The sequence below is a fragment of the Ctenocephalides felis genome, unplaced genomic scaffold, assembly GCF_003426905.1.
Source record: "Ctenocephalides felis isolate EL2017-DRISC unplaced genomic scaffold, ASM342690v1 CF-g0.4_SCAFFOLD_01492, whole genome shotgun sequence".
In the NCBI taxonomy this organism is placed as follows: Eukaryota; Metazoa; Arthropoda; class Insecta; order Siphonaptera; family Pulicidae; genus Ctenocephalides; species Ctenocephalides felis.
In genome coordinates, this window is record NW_020537646.1 from 19,700,127 (window position 1) to 19,723,185 (window position 23,059).

At 27.1% G+C, this 23,059-nt stretch overlaps 2 protein-coding genes and 1 pseudogene across 2 annotated transcripts; 1 reads left to right on the top strand and 2 right to left on the bottom strand.

Annotated features, from left to right (window-relative positions):
• The window catches only part of LOC113370985, an 11,427-nt pseudogene extending 5,430 nt beyond the window's left edge, over positions 1–5,997 (bottom strand).
• A 317-nt stretch (positions 5,998–6,314) lies between these two features.
• On the bottom strand, positions 6,315–14,365 carry LOC113370986. The gene is made up of 11 exons (XM_026611647.1): positions 14,262–14,365; positions 12,367–12,561; positions 9,486–9,624; positions 9,261–9,391; positions 9,113–9,194; positions 8,954–9,052; positions 8,467–8,659; positions 8,211–8,264; positions 8,039–8,147; positions 6,504–6,607; positions 6,315–6,421 (listed from the first exon to the last, which is right to left on the bottom strand). The coding sequence occupies exons 1-11, from the start codon at positions 14,363–14,365 to the stop codon at positions 6,315–6,317; spliced, it is 1,317 nt and encodes a 438-aa protein (XP_026467432.1).
• Positions 14,366–19,950: 5,585 nt separating this feature from the next.
• On the top strand, positions 19,951–22,960 carry LOC113370987 (DNA-binding protein RFX5-like). Its single transcript, XM_026611648.1, has 6 exons — positions 19,951–19,962; positions 21,638–21,843; positions 22,117–22,233; positions 22,326–22,395; positions 22,568–22,703; positions 22,836–22,960. The coding sequence occupies exons 1-6, from the start codon at positions 19,951–19,953 to the stop codon at positions 22,958–22,960; spliced, it is 666 nt and encodes a 221-aa protein (XP_026467433.1).
• Positions 22,961–23,059: the final 99 nt, after the last annotated feature.

Below are 23,059 nucleotides of genomic sequence, written 5' to 3' on the forward strand. Positions count from 1 at the left end.
TTAATAGTTTTGCTCTGATCAATTTTGGATATTCCTTTTCCTGCGTATAATTTTTCTGCCTCCTAGATTGGTTTATCATCACATCAGTTGGTACAGTTCCAACTAAAAATCCGTTAAATTTAACAAGGTGCCGAATTAGGACTATTTGTCGTATTAGTAGTAATATTATTCTTTGGACTGGCAGTTGTCTCCACAGGAAGAGGTGGACCTGGACGAAGGGTAAAACAAAAAATGATATTACGAAAAATTGCAAATAATACGAATTGACGATAAAACGTCGTTTGACGAAAGCTTCCCATTTTGTTTTTAGTAGATCTACTAATACGCCATCCATGAGTTCGAGATGCTCATCTTTGTCCTGGAAAAGAAAATCACTTGTATGTTTAATTCTGTAAACTACAAGTGTATTTTTTAAGCATTTTGATCCAAATACAACTTTATTGTACTAATTGTAGTCTTATAATTCTATAAAGCTTTTATCAACTTACCAAAGCTTTATGTACCAAATATGTAGGTAGGAAGAAATAATTTAAGTAAGTTAATTAAACTAAATTCTTTCAAAGTCAGAAGGGACAATTACGTAATTACTTAATTCTAATCGTATATTATTAATAAAATGCATTAAAAATATTTTCACAAAATACAATAATAAAGTACGATAATGTACGTCATGCTCGAAAAATTTAAGAGTTCCTCCTATGGACAAAATGGTCAAAAAAATTATTTTCAAAGATTTACCGAGAAAATTATACTAATTTGATGTATTATGTCTAGGCATCTATTATTAATCATTTAATTGTTTTGAATTATTGATACAGTACACAAGTTTTTTCTAACTTATTGTCAGTGATAAGTGTAATTAGTAGTATAATAATAATAACTTACCCCCGAAAACTACCAAATTCAACGCAGAATCTTTGCTTATATCTCCTGTTTCATTATCAATAGTGTCTATTTGACTCAATGTATGCTGCACAAGTGATACTACCTACAAATAAAAAAATAAATTGAATCCAAATGAACATAACTAAAATTTTTTTTTTGAAAATCCATAGAAAAGTATTAACTAAGAAACTGAACTTCTATTATAAGAATAAATACCTAATTGCCAGTAGATTTCACGTTCTATATTTAGAATATGAAAAAACAATTCTTTCGGGCCAATTTGGCAGCAAGTGTAAGAGGAGTAAGATTTAAAACGTTTCGTATACCAATGGCTGCTCCTGATTCATAAACTGTGTCAACATATCCTATAAAATAATAAAACCATATATTTAATTTTAATATAATATTATGGAGCTCAATTTTCCTTTTACCAATTTTTCATATATAACCAACATATGTAAACCGTTGTTCCGTTGGTGTCTTGATTATCCGGATTTGCACCGCGCGCCAAAATTAACCTAAATTTTTAAATATAATATTTTAAAATATATTGCAAAGTTTTGAAATTTTCAGACTTTTACTTTAAACCTGTAGCATTCTTCTTGTCCTAAACATCCTGCAAAACTTAGTGGATATTCTCCCCAATATACATATCTGAAAAGGATAATAAAATAATTAAATTGTAAAATAAAAAGAATAAATTTAGTGAAGTGGTAAAATTTATATAGTTTGTTTACGTAAAGTTCCTTTCATGCTTTATCAAAATTTTAAAAAAGTTTAAGAAGGAATAAAGAATATATATATACATCCCTGCGAAGGTGTGACACAAATAAAAAAAGTGAAAACAATAGAGTATTTATCTTAAAAAAATTATCATATGAATGTATTTTTACTTGAGCTTACAATGGACGACATTTATATATTTAATTTTAATTTAATTTTTCAAATTAATTGTTTTTTTGCTTTTGTATGCATTTTTCATTCCAATAACTTTGTTTGGTAATATGTTAACATGTTTGTTATTTTAGTATTAATTTTATTGAATTTTTATTGTTTTTTTTTGTGTTTCCAAAAATTTGTATATTTATCCACTAACGATGAATCAAACTGAGACTCGAAACGCATGGAAATATATTAAAAATATTTTTTAGAAACATTTTTTTTATTTCTATAATCTGGATAGAACCCTGCTTAGGGGGCGTCTATTAATCACGTGAGGTTTTTAGGGGGGGAGGAGGGATTTGACAAAAAATCACGAAGTATTATGTGGGGGATGGTAGGGTGCAGTAAGATATCACGTGTATTCATTTTCACAAAAATCAAACATTTTCAAAAATAAATCAAAAATTTAACAGTTTTATCACATGAGGGGGCGTCCATTAATCACATGAGGTTTTCAGGAGGAGGGGAGGTCTGACAAAAAATCACAAAATATCAAGTGGTGGAGGGAGGAGTATAGTAAGATATCACGTGTATTTATTTTTAACCGATTTTTGAAAAAACAATTCAAAGGTTTTACAGCGACTAAGAATACACGTGATGTTTGGGGGTTGAGGGGGGGGTAATTTTGAATATCACCATGTATCACCAAGGGGGAGGGAGGCGAGTTTTTAAATCCTTAAAAACTCGCTCATGTGATTAATGGACGCCCCCTTAGGAAGTATTTTGTTTCTATTACCATACCTATCATTTATAGTAACTATATATGTAAAAATTATATCTATTATTATCAATACTTGAAATTACTTCATTGCTTCCTCCAAATTAGTCAAAAATCTACTAATTACTTTTTACAATATTGTACTAATAATGTATTTATTATCAAACCCTTCATAATTGGTGAACTTTTGAACAATAACATGTTCAACTTCTGGTGAATCGTATCTCGAAGCTTTTTGGTCTTCCGGAGACATAAATGTTCCGGTGCAACGTTCGTGAATATTGGCGCCTGCGTCCAACAAAAATTTAACCATTGCCGGATCTTCGTTTACTATGGCTATGTGTAAAACACTTTCACCTGAAATATATTCATAATTTGATATAAATACATACCTAATAGATACATGATTTATATAATGAGGTTATGATAATTAAATATTGTACAATAAGTAGATCAAATTAAAATTATAATCGATTGAAACAAAGCATGTAAAATTGTACAACAAAGGTGGTCAAAATATACTACATTTTGCAAATAGTTCTAATGAGAAACATTGAGAGACCTTAACTGAAAACAAAAGAAATATAAATATAATAAATTGTAAGCAAAAAATATAATCAGCTAACAAGCTTATAATTTAATTATTAGGAATATGAGCATATTCTTTAAAATAATAATACAAATAATACCTAAAAAATTAAAATCACTTTATGTCATCCATAGGTAATTTACTGTTAGCTTGTTATTAACTTGCATAGGGCAAGTTATAGTAATCGCAAAAAAATCGAAAATGAAAATGTTTATATCTTTACGTTTCAAAGGTTTCTGAATATTTTGGCATACCTTAGAAAAAATGATTGTATGTGTGTGTATGTGTGTGTGTGTGTGCGTGTGGTATGTGTGTGCGGATACAAAATTTCGTAGGCGATTTCGGGAGCACCGATCAACTGATTTGAATAATTAAAAAAAACATTCGATTCGTACTGTTAAGGAGACGTGCTGATTAGTTTTTGGCAAAGGCAGGTCTAGCCGTTCCAAAGATACGAGGCAAAAAGTGCCAAAAATGGTAAATCAGTTTTTAAGAGAACGGAGCGTCCGATTTTAGTAATTTAAAAAACATTTTACTTGTATTGACAAGATGAAGAATTGATCAAATTTTCATGCATTTGGTGGTCAAAAATGATCATTAGACATATGCACATCAAATTATCAGATATTTTAACTTAATAGAAATTTTAACAATAAGTATAAATTTTGTTTACATTCCGATGGGTTCCGTACCAATATTTATCCGTTAGACGGCGACGCGCACGATTACTTGGAAAAAAAGTTCAGAATTTCTAAAATATGTCAAAATAAAAAAAACATTTTTCCAAAAAAAAATTTTTTTTCAAATTTATAGTTTCTCAAAAATCAAATTTCTTCTAAGTAATTTTCTTTTTTCAAAAATGTTAATCGTTTATAAAAAAAATAATAATTTTTGGTACGGGAAGTTACAGCAATTTGCCATAAGAATTAAATATAGTAGAATGAAGAATATCTTTTAAGTACTTAAGTTTACTATAAATGAAGATTTAATGATTGATATCAGTTCCAGTACGAATACATAACTTTTTAGCGTTTTTCAATTAGAGCTATTATTCTGAAATATTTATATTATTCTAACCATTTTTTTTAAACAAAATTAATAAATATAAGTCCAGAAGAGCAAATAACATTACTTAGAAAATTTCTTGTTTTATGGTTGAATACTTCAACATTGGTAGAAGAAATCTCTGGACATTTCCTATTACCACTACATTTATAATATAGTAATTGATTGCATTTACCATAATATTCGTCAGACATATAAACATCATTAATTAATTTGGGATAAAATCGAAGTAGTCTTTTGGCCAAGTCAGCAAGAAGAGACGATACATTCAATAAACACAAATGTAATATCGTTTCTCCAACAGCACCTCGTTCCTGTAAAAAATAACAGTTTTTTACAGGATATTTTGAATTTTTCTTTATCAATCACTTGTTAATTTTATTTTTTATTATTCTAGTAATAAATTATAATTTGCAGCTAATACTATTAGCTTCAGAAAAAATAAGTTGCTACAACTAATAGCAACATATTTTTTTATTTAATCGATATAAGTTTGAGTTAATTTTCTTAAAATAAATATTAGAAAAAATTAATAGAAATTAATATTATAATTTCAAGCTCAAATTACATTTAAATCCCAGCAAACATGTTTGTACAACGATGGGTTGGCCTGATATTCTTCTTCGGAAACTTCCGGACAATTTTTATTTACATCAAATTCTTCTTCTGGATTTTCCATAGCACGTATTTGTGGTAACTAAAATAATATAACCTTGGAAAAATATCTCATTAAGCGAGGAAATTAATTATGAATACTTCTTGTTAAATATCATAATTAATTACTGCAGAGGTTGACTTTTAAAAATCTTTAATAATTTATATTTCTATCATCATTAAACAATATGATAAATGTGATATTAGATTGTGGAATTGAGGTCATATTAGTAACTTACTGAACTTATTATTGTTTTGATTAGAATTTGTTGATATAAAGAATCCTTTCAAATCATAATTTTATTATACTCTTCGTACCTGTTTATGTTTCGGCCTTTCAATGTTTCTCATAAGAACAATTTGCGAAATTGGAATATATTTTCCAGCACCTTTGTTATACAGAAAGGGCTCAACTTTTGTTTTAATGACGTGATCTATTTCTGCATATTGTTTGCTCTGGACAGCTCTTTTCATTACATCAACCATTAAGCCTCCACCTTTATTTAGAAAGAAAATATAGGTAAAACTTACATATATATAATATATGTGACAATTATTAGATGGTAATATATATATATATATATATATATATATATATATATATATATATTTGTACATAATTTGAAACAAAAGCATTTTTAACAGATATCTATCCCGTTAATAAAAATAGAATCAATTAATTTAAAGAAAATTAATATCAATATAAATATCAATAGATCATGAATTTCATATACCTTGATTCGTCCTCAGTAGACAATTGCATTATGATATAAATGCGAAATATAATATCAAAATAGTATAATAATCCTTCAAATCATTAAAATTTAGAAAGGTTAAAATAATTTAATTACACAAAATTCATATTATAAGCAAAATCGTGGTTCAAGGTTTCTGAAGCTCGAGGCGTGTGCCCTATTCATGATGACTTGCTCAGAAATTAGTAAATATGATTAACGTAAAATTTTGAATTTCCATCAATGGTGTATTTTATGGAATACACTATTTTTTTTCTCAATTCACTTATAATATTGACTTAAATTATTTCTAAATTACCTTTCAAATCAACTAACTTATACAGCTTTTGGGTCGAAACTCCAGCTTGTTTCTTAACGCCGCTAGTAACATTACTTTCAGTATTTCCCATTGCATTAAATTATTTTATTTCGCATAAGAAAAATTCGCATTTGTTCATGATACTCTGTAACACTGTTAGTCCAATGATTCGTTTTGTATATAATCCAAACCATAATTTATCCATAAGTATTTTTAAGAAAAATATTTTTATTATAAATGTATATTTTATTGTCTATCAGCTATTTACTACTAATAATTATTCCAATAAATTTTTATACTGATTACATTTCGTACTAGAACTAGTTTGTGATATTGATCAAACTCGGAGCGTGTAACTAAGTAAATTATAAATTTTAACACAAAAGTATTTATGCGTATATTGATATTTTAAGAGCAAATATGTCGCCATCTTCTACAACATAAAAAATAGGCTAATTCAACCAAACTTAATAGAGAAGCGCCGAAGAACAACCCCATGCTACTGCCTAAAGAAACTGAAAAAGTAAAGAGATAAAGATAAATTAATTATGAAAGTGATTTTTATTTACTATTTTACGTATTTGTATATTTATTTACCGACTAAATCCATATATGTTCTGGCTACTTTTCTGACATATTTTTGAGTTGGTAAAGATTGCATACTCAAGGTAACATATGTTCCATTAGCATCATCGATCAAACTAAAGAAAAAGAAACCCAGGTTAAGATTTACTAGTAGAATAATTCTATTAAACAAAATGATTTAGAATAAAAAGTGTACATGATGTATATGAGTGCATTGATCCAAAGACGTGTATTAACTCTTTCCACTCGGATGTCACCGCTGCGGCGGTAATAAAAAATAATAATAATAAAAATACGTATTATTTTTGTAATTTTGAATTAGAGTTAGTGAAAATGCAATAATGAAATTGATAATTATTTTAGTAAATAAACAGAAAAAGAGTGCGCCTAAGGTTTATACGCGAGTGAAGTAAAACTTACTTGCTACTGTACAAGGTGGCATTTAAGTAAAAATAAATACATCATATAACAATTTTGAATAATGTTTATTAGTAATTTGGTAACACTCGTGATGCACATATTTATTAGTGTCAACCGTCAAATTTAAAAAAAAAATGTAATTAAAGTCATATTTCAAATATGACATGATCGGTTTGTAATTAGCTAATTAATAACTTCTAATTAATATTCGTAATCATTTCGATAAACATGTTTCATACACGACGCAAAAGCTGTATTTGTTTCATAATTTTCATTACATTTATTTACCGGAGACAGGGTAAAATATTCTTCTGATTCAGGCATTTTTCATTAAATCAAGATTTGTACTACGATGTAACTTTAAAATGTTTATTTTCTATGCCGATTTCCTTGTTGATATCGGTACGCATACGACGACAGATCTCTATTCACATACGCGACGACTAATCCCAATCGACCCGTATAGAAATATCATCGACAGCAAATGACGAATCTTTGGCACTCGACTCTTATCTTATCTCATCTGCCGTAAGGCACTTCCGTTGCATTTGTACGGATTTACACCCTAGTTGCGCCTAAAGAAGTTTTACTTCAAAAATAATGCAATAAAATCACAAAACAATAATATACGGTGTAATCCAAATTTGAACTTTATTGAACCGTTCAGATTGATTTCTTTTTTAAATATCTTTACTGTCTAATCTTTTTTAACATATTGAACATTTTTATATTAAGTTAAAATATTAAATATTAAATTGAATGCCTATCAGCTAAATTCAGATTTATTTTGGTGCTCAAAAATAAAGTTTAGAATTATCTATTAACGAAAACATCATCATCAGACCATGGAACTTTTTTTCAATTCCTTGTCTGAAAACTATGTCATTTTTTGGTTGAATAATTATGTATAAAATTTTATATCGACTTTTTCACTTTTCCAAAATAAAATAATATAATTAGGCTTCAGTACCAGCGTATGTACTGTTGCAAATACTAATGTATTAAATGTCCTTTACGAGTGCTTGAACTTCACTTTTTTTTAAAAAAAAGTTTTTCATTTCAAATGATTTGCCTTATAAAATAAAAACGCAATATTCCCGAAGGAATCGTTTTCCTTCATATGTTACCTCGACTGGCTATGCACCCAAGTGTATTCCGGTTCCTCACAGGATGGCAAGCAATCACATTTGAGACCCGGTTTATTGGTATCTTCGGTTTTTATGTGTCTGAACAATGCTGTAAAAATAAATGTTTTTCACAAAATGCGTGAAAATACTAAAATAAACCCGACATCGTTACCTTCATTCTCGGATAAGCAAATCAACCCGTCCAAATCGCAATACCGATCAGCATCTGAAATTTAAAATTTGGTAAAATTTATGATACTAAACAAAATAAGAAACTTTACTTAAAAATGAACTATAATAAATCAATACTGAATTCTGAATTACACTTAGTATATTATTTTAAATATAATAAATTTTATTTATTATATCAAGTGATAGTTGTACATGTTTTCAAATATTAAAAAATTTAGGTTATCTTAAGATCTTACATGTTTTTGGCATCAAATGGTGAGTACAATTACAAATATCTAAATGACCATCAATTTTACATTGTACTATGCAAGTTGAATGACTATAAAAATCATATGCTTTCATGTTTTCAGGAACTTCGTGTGGAAAACGACAATGACGATCAGACACTGCCAATTTTTCTAGTCCATGATCATTTAAAATTTCAGTCACCTATTAAGATGGACATAAGGAATTAATGAGGTAAATCCACTAGAATATATGTAATTTAAATATATATGTTAAAATATTAGATAGTCTAAGAGCGTCAAGGTCTATAAAGTTGTAAAGATCTAAGAGCAAAAATGAATATAATTATGAGAAATAATTTAATGAAGTAGAAGAGGCAACTTTTTTTGCAGATGTAATTTACCTGAAAATGATACTAAATTATATTACCTGTCAAAATATAATTTTATTCAATATAAAACTATACATTATTTTTGTATATAGGTAATAATTTTTTACCTTAAATAGTATGAACAATTTTGATCCCCATAATAGCAAATCTTTAATTTCTGGTTCACTATTTTGTTGGACAACATCTTCTGGTGGATGCAAATAAATCTGTCGAAGTCAACTAATAATTAATGCAAAGAGATAACTTACCACAATTTTAATTATTACCTTCACATCTTCTTTAATTGTAATGTCTAAATTACCTGGTCCGGTGGATCGATTGTTTCTCAAAATTAGAGCGCCCTTATCGCTAAAAAAATATTTTTAATCAAATGTAACTTTTTTTTAAAATTGAGTTTGATGTTTTTATGATTACCTAGTATGCAAAGAGTTCATAGAATAACATATACCGAATTCTGTTTCCACGGGAAGAAATCTATCACAACAATCGAATTTCTTTCCATTGAATGAACAATCTTGCAGCATTTTATTGCAGGTCGCTCGGTACTAAAATAAATGAAACAAAGTTGAAAACTATTTTTTTAAATATCAACATTGAATGTTATTAAACGTTGGTGTGAATATTTTATGATTATATTACCAAATTCGTTATGTCGCTAAAATTAGTTGGGCAAGCAATATCCTTACAAGAAGTTTGACAACTGTAACAACTCCCGGTAAAAAATGATATATCAGCAAAATATTCGTCCAGCAAAGAGTTTCTGTCAGATCCATAGACTCTGAAAATAATAAATACATTTATTTTTATTGTTTTATTGATAACAGATTTCACCATATTCAATACACACATACTAATTTTTCAAAGTAAAATTTATTTACTGAAAGTTCCATGAACGGTTTTTTATTTTGTGATATAAGATGGCAGATTTTTTTAAATTACTTTAGCGTGGATACTTCAAGTTCCTTATATTAATTATTGGAAAGTGATATATTAATATAATAATTCAAATCTGACTAATGAAATAATAATTACACCGTTGTAATGCAAACAGTTAGCTCAGGCGAATATAATTTATTTTTTTAGCATGGAAATATCGACTATAAATTAGTCATGCAAAAAACGTCAATCAACTAATATTGAGTTACAGTATTGTTACTTATGAAACATTCATTCTACATAAATTTAAAAGTTGCTCAAGAATAAAGTATTCAAGAATATAATTTTAAATATAAATAAAAATTCCGTGAATAATTTTTTTTTACAGAATATTTGCAAAATTTTATATTGTTACATCACATTATTTGCAAAATTTTGTATTATTACATCACAAAATGTTTCATCATAAAATATCTTATCAAGTCATAAAAATATTCATTAACTGTTTACTACTATTAAACTTCTTACTGTAATTTATCAAATACGTTAAATTGAGAAAATATTTAAAATTTTATTTATATCAATAATTGCATTAATCGTGATGAAAACAATTCAGGAAAAATTGATAACTAATCATTAATTCAGAATTGATTGTGAGGCTTGAATGAATATTAAGAGGTAGAGATAATATAAAAATAAATCAGAAAAGCATAACAATATACAAATAATAAATAAAAACAGCTATAATTAGTTTGAACTTCGATAAAACAGTTAAAACATTGATTTTTATAATCAGTCTGTATATGCATGTTACATATAATATACAAGGTCATGGAATTATTTGTGAACGCTTAAAAATGTGCGTAATATTTATAAAAATACATGAATAATATCTCCTTATATTTGGGCAGAATCTTTTATTTTTTCAATATACCTAATTGATATAAAAATGAATTGAACATCTTGAAATACTCAATTTCAAGGTGTCACTTAACAAATACTATTTTTTTTTTAGTTTTTTTTCTCTTCCAACGTTAGGAATTATCTGTACCTATTCCTTCTAAGAATTATATGAAAATTTATTGAAGTGACAGGAATTTAATATAAAACGGCAATTTATTTGGGAACCATTAATAAATATTTATAAAAATATGTAAAATACATTTATAAAAATATAATGGCATGAATTAATTACTCCTTGTATTTAGGAAGAATCTTATATTTTTTTCAATATACTTAATTGACATAAAAATAAAACATCTTGAAATACTGAATTTCATGATGTCGCTTATGAAATACTAATTTTTTTTTCTTCTAAAGTTTCGATTTATCTGTACCTATTTCTTCATGGAATGAACATTTTGAAACCAGTTAAACCATTTATGAAGAATAAAAATATTTAAATGTGTCTCATTAACAGTTATATTATTTTAACACAAAGTTGTGTTGGAATTGCGATAAAAGGTGTGGTGGTATAAGGAAGTAAACAATAATGTGATTAATTTATTATAAAAAATAATCCAAAACGTATCTAAAGAACTGATTATGTTGTAAAATAGACCAATGTTATGGGAAGGCTATGTCATGTAGCAGTTTTCATATAAAGTGGTACTAAAAACTGTCAAAAGTTTATATAGTTGATGTGCAGTCAAGCGTTTTAGATAGAAAACCTAACATAGAAAACGCATAATTGTCAAAACATCGATGTTATCATAACTGGATCTTTGATATATGGTTTGATAACATACGAATGAAGTTGCATTTTATGTGTGAAAAGCCTGATTGCATATCAAATACAGTAGAAACTCAATTAACCGAACTAATTGTTGTCGGATAATCAAAAATCCGGATAATCTAATGTATAAAGAATGATGTTGTGTGTTTATTAAAAATAACAAAAACAAACATATCAACACAATCAATGTTTATTAAGTAATTAACACTTCCTTATGCATGTACATACATAGTTTCTTAGATTACCTTACATGCAAATACTAAACTGCAGCAATAATGCAAATATTCGAATTGTAGGTATGTACATACATATACGGTAGCCCGTATAACTGAGGTCCGGATAAACAAAGTTCTATAGTACATGCCATTTTGACAGTATTTAGTAATAGTAGAAGTTTTTATAGAAACAATAACATAATATAGACTTTGTTCGAGCCTCACAAATTTTATTAATCCATCTCCCTCTACCTATATACTAAATTCTCTCTACTCTATAATAAAATAATTTCCTACCCTACTCTAGGTACTAAGATAGTTTTTAAGAAATTCATCCTAATTCTGTACGCATAACTTGAACCGTGAACATCAAACAAATAAATACTAATAATAACTAAACTAACTCATTTAACTTACTTATTTTTAAAAGTCTGATATAGCCATTCTAATGATAAAGTATATCTGGTCCTTCGAGGTAGTAAAGTGTCCGTGTGCAGTGATTTTTTAATTTACTTTTTTAATAAACATTGCGCCGGGCGCTTACAGGCTTGCCATAACATTGGTCTATTTCACGGCAGAAACGACTCCTAATTCTTTGCAATTAAATACTTATCCGTTAATAACACAAAAATAAAAAAAAATCTGAAAATAAATATAACCCATTAAATTAATCTACTATGATGAATTTACTGACTCTTCGTTAATATCCCATTGCTTTTCGCTGCTGACGACTTCGCACACCGTGACCGCGGGGAACGTCGTGTTCCAATCTATGTAATTTGTGTCCCCGGTAAAGCTCACAGCATTCTGGGTGAACGACACGATGCTCGCCGAGAAAACTAAGCACAAACCGCTTAGCGAAATTGCGCAAATTGCTACCCATAACCACCTGAAATCATCGAAACACATTTGCGATATTATTTATAAACGATTACTGGACATTACAAGCTTAAAAATATATGCAAATTAGAATATGTTCAGTTCAAATGGACGTGTTTCTATATAGAATTGGCCCCACTCTGGTATTTAAATAATTTTGATGCCATTTTATAGGTATTTTCGAGAAAATCCGATATACCAAATTTCAAATCCTCATCATTTGGCCGAGATATCATTGAAAATGTGTGAAAGTGGCCCCTGTTTTAAAAGTCGTTTTTACAAACAACCGAAAATTCAAAACCAACAATTATTTTCACTTTTTCATGCACTAAAAAATAATTATTAAACAATATTTGTTATTAATACTATGGTACACACCGATGTGAATAGAATGATGTTATTTTTTTGCCGATATCTTTTACAGTTGCGACAAAAAACGACTTTGAAAAATGGGCTACTTTCGCACATTTTCAATGATATCTCGGCCAAATAATGAGCTACGGAAAACTATTCAAATGCCAAGGTAGGGCCAATTCTGTATGGAAACACGCCCATACCCTTTACTAAATATTTTTTTAGATGTAATATTTTTTTATAAATGAGGTTGTGTTGTAATTTATACTGCAATAAATAATTATATAAAAACTTTGGGCATAGTAAAATTGCTCTAATATCAGATGGTAAAATATATATAATTAAAATATAAAAATATTTTAACAGATTTGTATCGAGTTATTAGATCGACAACAGAATCATCTTTATTTTTTTTTAATAAGTCTATGCAATTAAAAGCAAAAAAGTTTGTTCAATCCATATTAGACAGAACAACTAAATTATGATTAAAAATTATGATAAATGTGCAATACGTGTATCGGCTACAAATATAATATGAAACATAATATAATTTTTTTTTCTAAATACTCGTAAAAACATGATATAGTACATAAGGCAAGATATATTAAAAAAATTTATACCGACATACAAAAAAATATCTTAGTTGAAATTATAATATAATTACATTTTGTTGTTATATCTTCCTTTATTTTTCATTTTTTCTTTATATCCTATCCTATATCATCTTTATATATTCTACACTATCTTGCATATATATTCTATATACTATCTTTTTTATTAATATATTATTCTGTCTTAATGTTCTTCTAACTAATGTCTCCATTCTTCTTTTTGCTTTCTTCTAAATATGATCTTGAAATCTAATCTTGTTTTTTTTCTTACTTGAAATCTAATCTTGTTTTTTTTCTTACTTCTAATTTTTTGTTCAAATTCAACTCAACTTAATTCTGACCTTCTCCAATTCTAATCTTTTCTTGCTTTCTTCTTGTTTCTAATTTCATTCAAATTCAATTCAACGATTCTAATTATATTTTATTTTCAATTAACTATTTTTAAATTCTACTTAATTCTATTTGTATACAATTTCTTATCAAGAAATTTTACTTTTGTTTACTTAAGAATAGCCAAACTAGGCCTCGAAGCCTATGAAAGACCTATTAAAATATTTCAAGTATAATATTAATAATTTTGATTTCTATTAACTAGATGTATCCCTTGTTATATCATTTTGCCTTGTAGTATTATGTTTTATTTTATATTTTATTATATTACATATAATAAATATATATATATATATATATATATATATATATATATAGGTGTGTGTGTTTGTGATTTTCCTAGCATATTACTCACCATTCAAATAGAGATCCCTTCGGTTGAGCCAAAAATTTCAAACCATGTATTGTACTACACAAAAAATAATAATGAATTCTATTACGAATAGCTGCAAAAAACATTGTGAGTTTGAATTGCCCACTGTTTAATTTTTACATATTTATGATATATAAATCTTTGCCTTTCAGTATAATAATTTGATTATTATACGATAGTGGTGGTGAAGAATAAAAGATCCATTATGTGCCATTATCTTCCAGAGCTTTTACTTTTTTTGTTCGAAAATAGTAAATATGTATATCGAAGTAATGATATCGGATACGTTTTAGTTAACAAAGGATCCATTACATCGTAAATGGATTTCTTATATGAACTATGGTCAATTATAACGCTCATTGATCATTATCCATATTGCAATATTCGAACTCTATTCTCAGAACTTTTGGAAACCAAAATTCAAACTAAAATTACTGTTTGGAAAGTATAGAAGTTATTCATTATTTTGCAATTGTCTCATGGAGATTTTGGATCCAAAGGACAAAGTTCAACACAATTTCCAAAAAAGTTAATTATCGCTTAAAATAGCTTATAATCCAAATAATATTGTTTATATGATTTGATTTTTTGAAAGACAAATGATTTGTTGTAAAACACTGTAATTGTAATATTAATTATATGTTTATTTTTAATATAACTACAAATTGAATTTGTATTTACAATATTTTCAATTTTTTTCTTTTGTTTTCATATCATATTATGGACTGTTTTGATTTGGCGTGAACAAATATTTTATTTTGTTTATTAATTATTATTATTTCTAAATATAATAATTTTATTTGTATTTCTAAAATAAAAATGATATTCCATTTTAAATTATTTTTAAATCTCAGCGCAATCTCCAGTGCCATATTTCTGTCTTACTTCAGTTTGCTATTTCAATCGAACACAATAACTATTTGCTTATGCGTATTTTTGTGTGATAATGTCTTGATATAATTATATGAGTAATGTATTCTTTATTTAAACTCTATTTAAATCATACGCTATTTCACATAATATATGACATGCGTTTAAGAGCAGCGATCGACAACCAAAATTATTTTTTCCAATTATTGATAATTATGACAGGTTTTGTTATATATTTGGACTAATGGAATTTGGATTTATGAAAATAAATTCGCGCATTATTAAAATATTTTTGTTATTTTTCATGTATCAATTGCTCAAAAGGTTCTTTCATGATGCATAGTTAGGTGTTATGTATTATTCTTTTTCCCACGACTGGCACAGGTTGCCCATCTCTACTCCGGAGAAAGATATTATTTGTCATTGCTGTCAGAGAGATATGACGATGACATTTCTTGACCAACAGCATCGAACAAGGTATCAGACGCATTTTCGTATATTTTTAGAGAAAACGCGTACAAATATTAGAGAGTTCATAACCCATGAATCGGCCTGCTCGCCTGGTACTTGGGAACGGCGTGTACCGCCACGCTGTCGCGCTAGAGCAATCCGAAACAGCATCATTAATTTAATTAATTAATAAATAATAAATAGTTAAATCCTAAATTTTACTTGCATTTAAAATCAACTTGAACGCATTTGATTGTATAAATAATTTTATATTGTACAATTATTACATAAAACATTAAATTTTGACAATGTTGTGCAACCACTGTGCATTGTTTCAGCAAATTCATTGTCTGTCCACAGAATAAAGACGGTTAAGTGGACCATTTTAAAATTTGGTAATTTTAAGCATACAAAATATATATTATAAACAACTATAATTTGTTGTATTTCTCTTAAATATTTCACAAGACCTTCTTCTCTATCTGCAATAACATTTTAGAGGAAGTAAATTTTCTGTCTACTTTGTGAATTTAAATAATCGGACAAAAGAATATTTACAGTTTGAACAAAATTTAAATTATGCTAATAAAAAACACAAGGCCGAACAACGGCGAAAGATGGTCTCTACAGTATTAGGCGATCAGACACATTTTTAAAAACATTCTAATACATATGCAGAATTACTTCGACTAAAAGAACGCAATCAAATCTCATTCAGTTTTTTGAATAACAGATTTTTGTGTTACATATAATTAATTTGTTTACTTATTTAATAAATATTTTATCAGTGTGGTAATAATGATTCGATCCAAATATAAAAATAAACACTAAATAAAGCATTTTATTTCTTGGGATATATATCGATTTATTTTGTCAATTATTAACTTATAATTTTTATATATTACTCGTATAAATAGTATAGATGAATCCTGAGTAAAATAAAGCAGTATTTAAATTCTTTAAATTTATCAAATAGATACTAGAATATGAAAATATGAAATTAGTTGACTAATTTAGTATTACACAAGGAAGTTATAAATCAGAACAAAACAAAAAAAATTAAATGTGCGTTATCACAGATTTCTTTGATAAAATCGCTTTTTTCATTGTGGTTTCCATTATTCATTACCTTATAAAATAATGAGCTGATTTTTCATGGCTTTGGTAGAGTTTCTACAATAAGAAACCATTATCGATTTTTAGGCTCGTTCATGTTAAATCATTAGGCCATTTTTTATTGAATCTTCACAAAATTCTAAATATTGAACAATTGTATCATATTTTATTCATTTTCCTATATTTAAAACTTTGGGAATCAAATCAGAATTACTACAAATTAATAAAATTGCTTGAAGATTTTGTTGAATACATATTTTGAATTTTTTCCAATAAATATTGTGAGAATGAAGTGAAATGTATTATACCATAAATTGCAATGCAGTATAAAATATTTTACATTTTTTTGTGCCTATCTTTATTTTTGAATGAAAACTATATAAATAAGTTTTCGACATATGGACAAAATCACAAAATTCATCAGTAAAATTTTAAATTGATTCGCTAGTTTCAAATATAAGGTGAATAACAATTTTACCTTCATTGTGAATGATTTCCTAATAGGCTAAATAATCTGTGTGGATCTCAGTATTTTAATTTAAGGTGAATACAAATTTTGTAGATTACACCATAATAATGAAAATGGGTAATTTTACCTTTACTGTGACTGATTTCCTAATAAGCTAAATAATCTATGTGGATCCCAGCAATTTAATAAAACAGCATTTTTATATAAGTTGCATACAAATTTTGTCGTTTTTGAGGAATTTTGTAGAGTACATCACAATAATGAAAATCAGAAATTTTACCTTTACTGTGACTGATTTCCTAATAGACTGAATAATCTAAGTGGACCTCAGCAATTTATTAGAAACGGTAATGTAATATAAGATGCATACAAATCTGGTCGATTTTAAGGAATTTTGTCTTTATTGTGACTGATTTCCTAATAAGCTGAATAATCTATGTGGACCTCAGCAATTTAATAAAACGCCAATAGGTAAATACAAATCTTGTCGATTGCATTACAATAATGAAAATCAGAAATTTTTCTTTTATTGTGACTGATTTCCTAATAGACTGAATAATCTATGTGGATCTCAGCAATTTAATCAAACGCCAATTTAAAGTATGGCAAATACAAATCTTGTCGATTACAACATTACAATAACAAAAAAAAAATGTTTTTTTTTCTTTATTGTGACTGATTTTCTAATAGACTGAATAATCTATACGGATCTCAACAATTTAATAAAACAGCATTTTATTTTGATAATTAATTTGAATATTAATTTGATTTTATTTTGACGAGTTATTTGTTATTTCTGCCTGATGCTGATTGTTATTAGTAGGTATTGTTTTTAATAGTTTATCTTTCATTTGCGGATTATTTTATTATCTATTTAATTTTCTTATCACGCTCATCTTGTTATCAAATGCTATGGAAATAGAGATAAAGAAGTAATAAACACTTTATATCATATTAAATATAATTATATATAAATATATAAATATATATTTTGTATGATTCTGAATTTGGAGTTGACATAGGTATTAACAAAGTCTAAAAATTGGGCAGAGCATCAATTAAAAAACATCAACTTTTTTTAAGAATTTATTTTTCATCCATACGTTTCGTCTATAATCCTAGCTTTAATTCAGTGGAAACTAAAAATAATTTTAAAATTAAAACAAATGAATTAAAAAAATTATAACAAGTAGAAAGTACTTACAATCTGTGAATATTAGTGTTAAAACAGAAAATTCAATAATCTATGGTATCAGGATATGGTAATGCCCTATTGTTAGACTTTGTTAAATATATATATATGTATATATATATGCTTTGTTAATTCATAATTTTGTTATATTTTATTTAAAGTAATAATTACTATCAGTTTATAAAGTAAATATGTTGAGGATGGGGAGGGTGCTCATTTCGGGGTAGCTTTTTCTATATAATGCAATACCTATTCCAAGGAATAGAAAATTAAGTATATTCCTCTATTTTGTTTTCTATACCTAATATTGAATATATTTTATTATTACCATTACTATCATAGTTTCCTTCTCTATGGTCATTTTTATGATTACTTCTGTATACATTTTATGGATTCAATATAAAAATTAATTGGTGCTCGCTTCTGTTTATGTGCATAAAATTTGTTGATAAAAAAACACATTGCTCTTAATATAAGAATCTTCATTGAGAAAGATAGTCGAAAATATCCTTGACCTGTATTTAACCTATGCCAAACCAATACCGCAAACAAATAATTATGCGTATTTGGCTGCGTATTACAATATCAATTGATATGGATTTTATTTTATATTAACATTTTATAGTGGAAAAAAACGTCTGAATCTTGAAAGATATTTTTGGTAAGTTACATACAGTACAAAATTGATCTAAATTGTTATGGCAAAAACTAAAATTAGATGTAAACAATGCAAAAGAAAAATGGAGATCTTTTTACTTGATTGATACTTACGTAATAAATTTAGTAGGAGTAAACTCCATGGAAAACAGTTGAAGTTGAAGAAAAACAGTTTATACCAAATTGTGGTTATTTCTGCAATTTTTGTGCCATAAATGTAGAGTTTCAAATTAGTTCTATTTACATATTTATAATAATAAACAATCACTGCACTTATTTCTGAATTTTCGAATATCCTTTGACGTTTAACAAAAAATTATATTGCACAATGGTAGCCAACTTCACATTTGAAAAATAATTTTCAAATTTTTGAATGAGAAATTCTTAAATATTATAAATATTGTTTTTCTAAATATATTTGAAATAGTAACATAGCAATAAAATCACAAACATTCTTTGTAGTTTTGAAAGATATTTTTTAAGAATTTTGGACAAATTGCATAACGATGACGTTTTCCAAAAAATATGCATTGAACAATGCTGACCAACTTAATATTTGAAAAATAATTTCCAAATTTTTGAAAGAAAGATTTTTCAGTGTTATAAATAATGTATTTCTAAATGTATTTGAAATAGTAATAAAGCAATCAAATCACAAACATTCCTTGTGTTTTGTTTTGATAATATATATATATATATATATATATATATATATATTGGCGTTTTCCAAAAAATATGCATTGAACAATGGTGACCAACATAGTATTTGAAAAATAATTTCCAAATTTTGGATATAAAGATTTAAATAGTATAGATATACAATATATTTGAAATAGTAATATAGAAGTATAATCACCATAACATTTCTTGTGATTTTGAAAGATATTTTTTAAGAATTTCGGACAAATTGCATTAAGATGACGTTTTCCGTAAAATATACCTTGAACAATGGTGACCAACTTAATATTTGAAAAATAATTTCCATATTTTGGATATAAAGATTTTTAAATATTAGAAATTGTGTATTTCTAAATATAATTAAAATAATAACATAGCAGTATGATCACAAACATTTCTTGTTTGTTTTTTTCAATGATATTTTTTAAGAATTTTGGGCAAATTGCATCACGATGACGTTTTCCGAAAAATTTGCATTGAACAATGGTGACCAACTTAAATATTTGAAAAATAATTTCCAAATTTTGGATATAAAGATTTTTAAATATTATAAATTGTGTATTTCTAAATGTAATCAAAATAATAACATAGCAGTATGATCACGAACATTTTTTGTGGTTTTGAAAAATATTTTTTTTTTTAATTTTTGAACAAATTGCATAGAATAATGGCCGCCTAAAGGGTTGCATGAACTACTATATAATTTAGTAATATAAAATTTAATCAAGAAATAAACCAGTTGAATACATTTCTGGTCGTTGTAAATTCCTTTTTATTCGATGTTTCAGCACTAAAACTCCAAAAATTTTGTATGATTTTTAGTCTATGTAAACTTTACAAGGATTCTGAGCGGTTTCGAGCAGTTATATAATTTTGAAAGTCACATTTAATAAGAAGATATCATATTTTACTATTGTAGAAAGATATTAATAATTTAGAATGCTATAAAACTAATTAAATCAAGTACTATTATCATTTTGATGCTGAATAAAATGCACGCCTGATGGGAATCTTATTAGAATCTGGCACCACTAATTACAACAGCTGATCGAACGTCAAGAAAATGGATGGTTTATCTGACCATTGTTAAGATATGTGATGTTATTTATTCTGTACATTTATGTTGCATAGAGTCATGATTGGTAAATTGACTATTTTTCACAATGTGGTATTTTTAATATGTGAAACATACGTCTATAAGGTTCGCGGATGAGTTTTTCGAATAATATGACATTGTATATAAAGTATATTATTGGAGTTGATAGCTGTCAAAAAGACAGCACTTTGTTGAACATGGGCAATTCGTAAGAAGCAAAGTATTTTGACGAAAAGGAAGTATGTGTTTTAAATAAACAATCTCATGGAAGATGTAAAGAATATTTAGGAGCAGCTGGGGCTGCTTGTGAAATTAAACGGGAGAAAATGGACAAAATACAACAGTTGGTCGATAATACATTAAGGTTAGATGGCAATATACTTTATTAGTTTACTTAGAGATGCACCATACACAATTTTTGTAAAAAAAAATATTATATTATTGTGTTAAAAAGAATTTCACCAGATTTACTGCTTCATTACTCGCTACAACTAGAATTTTGTACAAAATTAAATTTGCTTGTTATAGTTTTGTAGCAAGGTCCTATCAATTATTATCTTAAATTGTAATCTGTGTAATTCATAATAACATTTTATATACATAAAAACAGATATTGCTAAATTATATACTCTTGTCTGAAACGGCTGAATAAAATTTCAGTTAATATATACCTAAAAATTAATTTCTTTCCTTACCGATGTCCTTTCATATATGTATTACTGTGCATTACAATATCACTCACAAATTTGTTCTAAAGCATAATCTAAAATTCATCATCTTTTCTTTTTCAGTGATCAGTCGCGGCAAAATATCCTTAATATTTGGAACAGATATCACATTTATCTGGTCCAGAGCGATTACTATTGTACCTGAAACTTCCCGGTGGTCAGCCATCAACACAGGATCCTTTAAGACATCCTCCGAATCCCCTTGGGACAAGGCATGAAATAAGCACTACTGCCGCATGGGTTCGAACACATTTAGAACATGATCCTGAGGTCTCTGTGCCAAAACAAGATGTTTATGATGAATATCTGTAAGTATTCGATTATTCATATTATAAATGTGTGCTTATACTATTTAAGTTTGCAATAGTAATTATAATTAATATATCTATTGCATAATTGTTTGCTAATAAATAATAAAGGTATTAATAACTTGCAATCATAAGTATAATGCTATATAAATATTGTGATGGTTAATATAAAAACTTTAGCAATGCCATTAAAGTGTACCCTTGTTTTGAACTATTCATAGTTTTTTTTGTCATATTACTAATGTACAATTTAATGTTGATATATTATTGCAGAGCCTACTGTACAACAGCTAATTTAAAACCACTTTCTACGGCTGATTTTGGCAAAGTCATGAAACAAGTATTTCCAAATCTGAGACCTAGAAGACTTGGAACACGTGGCCATTCTAGGTAATAATATGTATTAATATTTTTTTGTTTTCTAATTCAACATAAATATGATTATATTACATTATCATTACATTTAATACTGTATTTTATAGATATTGTTATGCAGCCATGAGAAAAGCTCGAAGTTTAGCTCCTCCAATGCTTCCTGACTTAAGTGCTGAGGTATTTATCAGATTGTTGCTCATTAAGTTATTTATGCACTGCATTATGCATTGAAAATTTGTTGCTTTGACAATGCTAATTAATGCACTTCATATTAATGTATATATTTAAAGAAGTACAGTATTTTTACTACAGATATCTAGTATTTTATGTAATATTTTAATCCCGATAGCCTGATGACTCAACTTCAAATCAAAATGATGTGTGGTCGATTATTCAACCATGGGCTGAAAAGACTTTGCATCAGAGTTTTTCAAATATAGAGGGCTTTGCAGATTTTATCAATAAATTGGTTGCACAGCGCAAAGGTAAAACATTACCCATATTTGTTACAAGCCCTATTAATAATAAATCTTTTTTAACATTAATGATATAGTTATATATCTTACTATATTTTATCAAAAACTATATTCACTCAATTAATTTCTCTAATATTTTAGATGCACCATCTGATTCCACTCAATCTAAACTAAATAATCGGGACCACACAGAGAAGGAAAAAAAACGCATGCTACCTCCATTGAAGAAGTCACCTAGAGCTAGAAAACAAAATGCAGAATTCTAATTCTCAGACTTTTGTGAATAGAAATAACATGTGTCCACTTGTATTGCTCCTGATATGATAAAAGATCTCAATCAGCAAATGGTAAAGTCTGAACTTGCA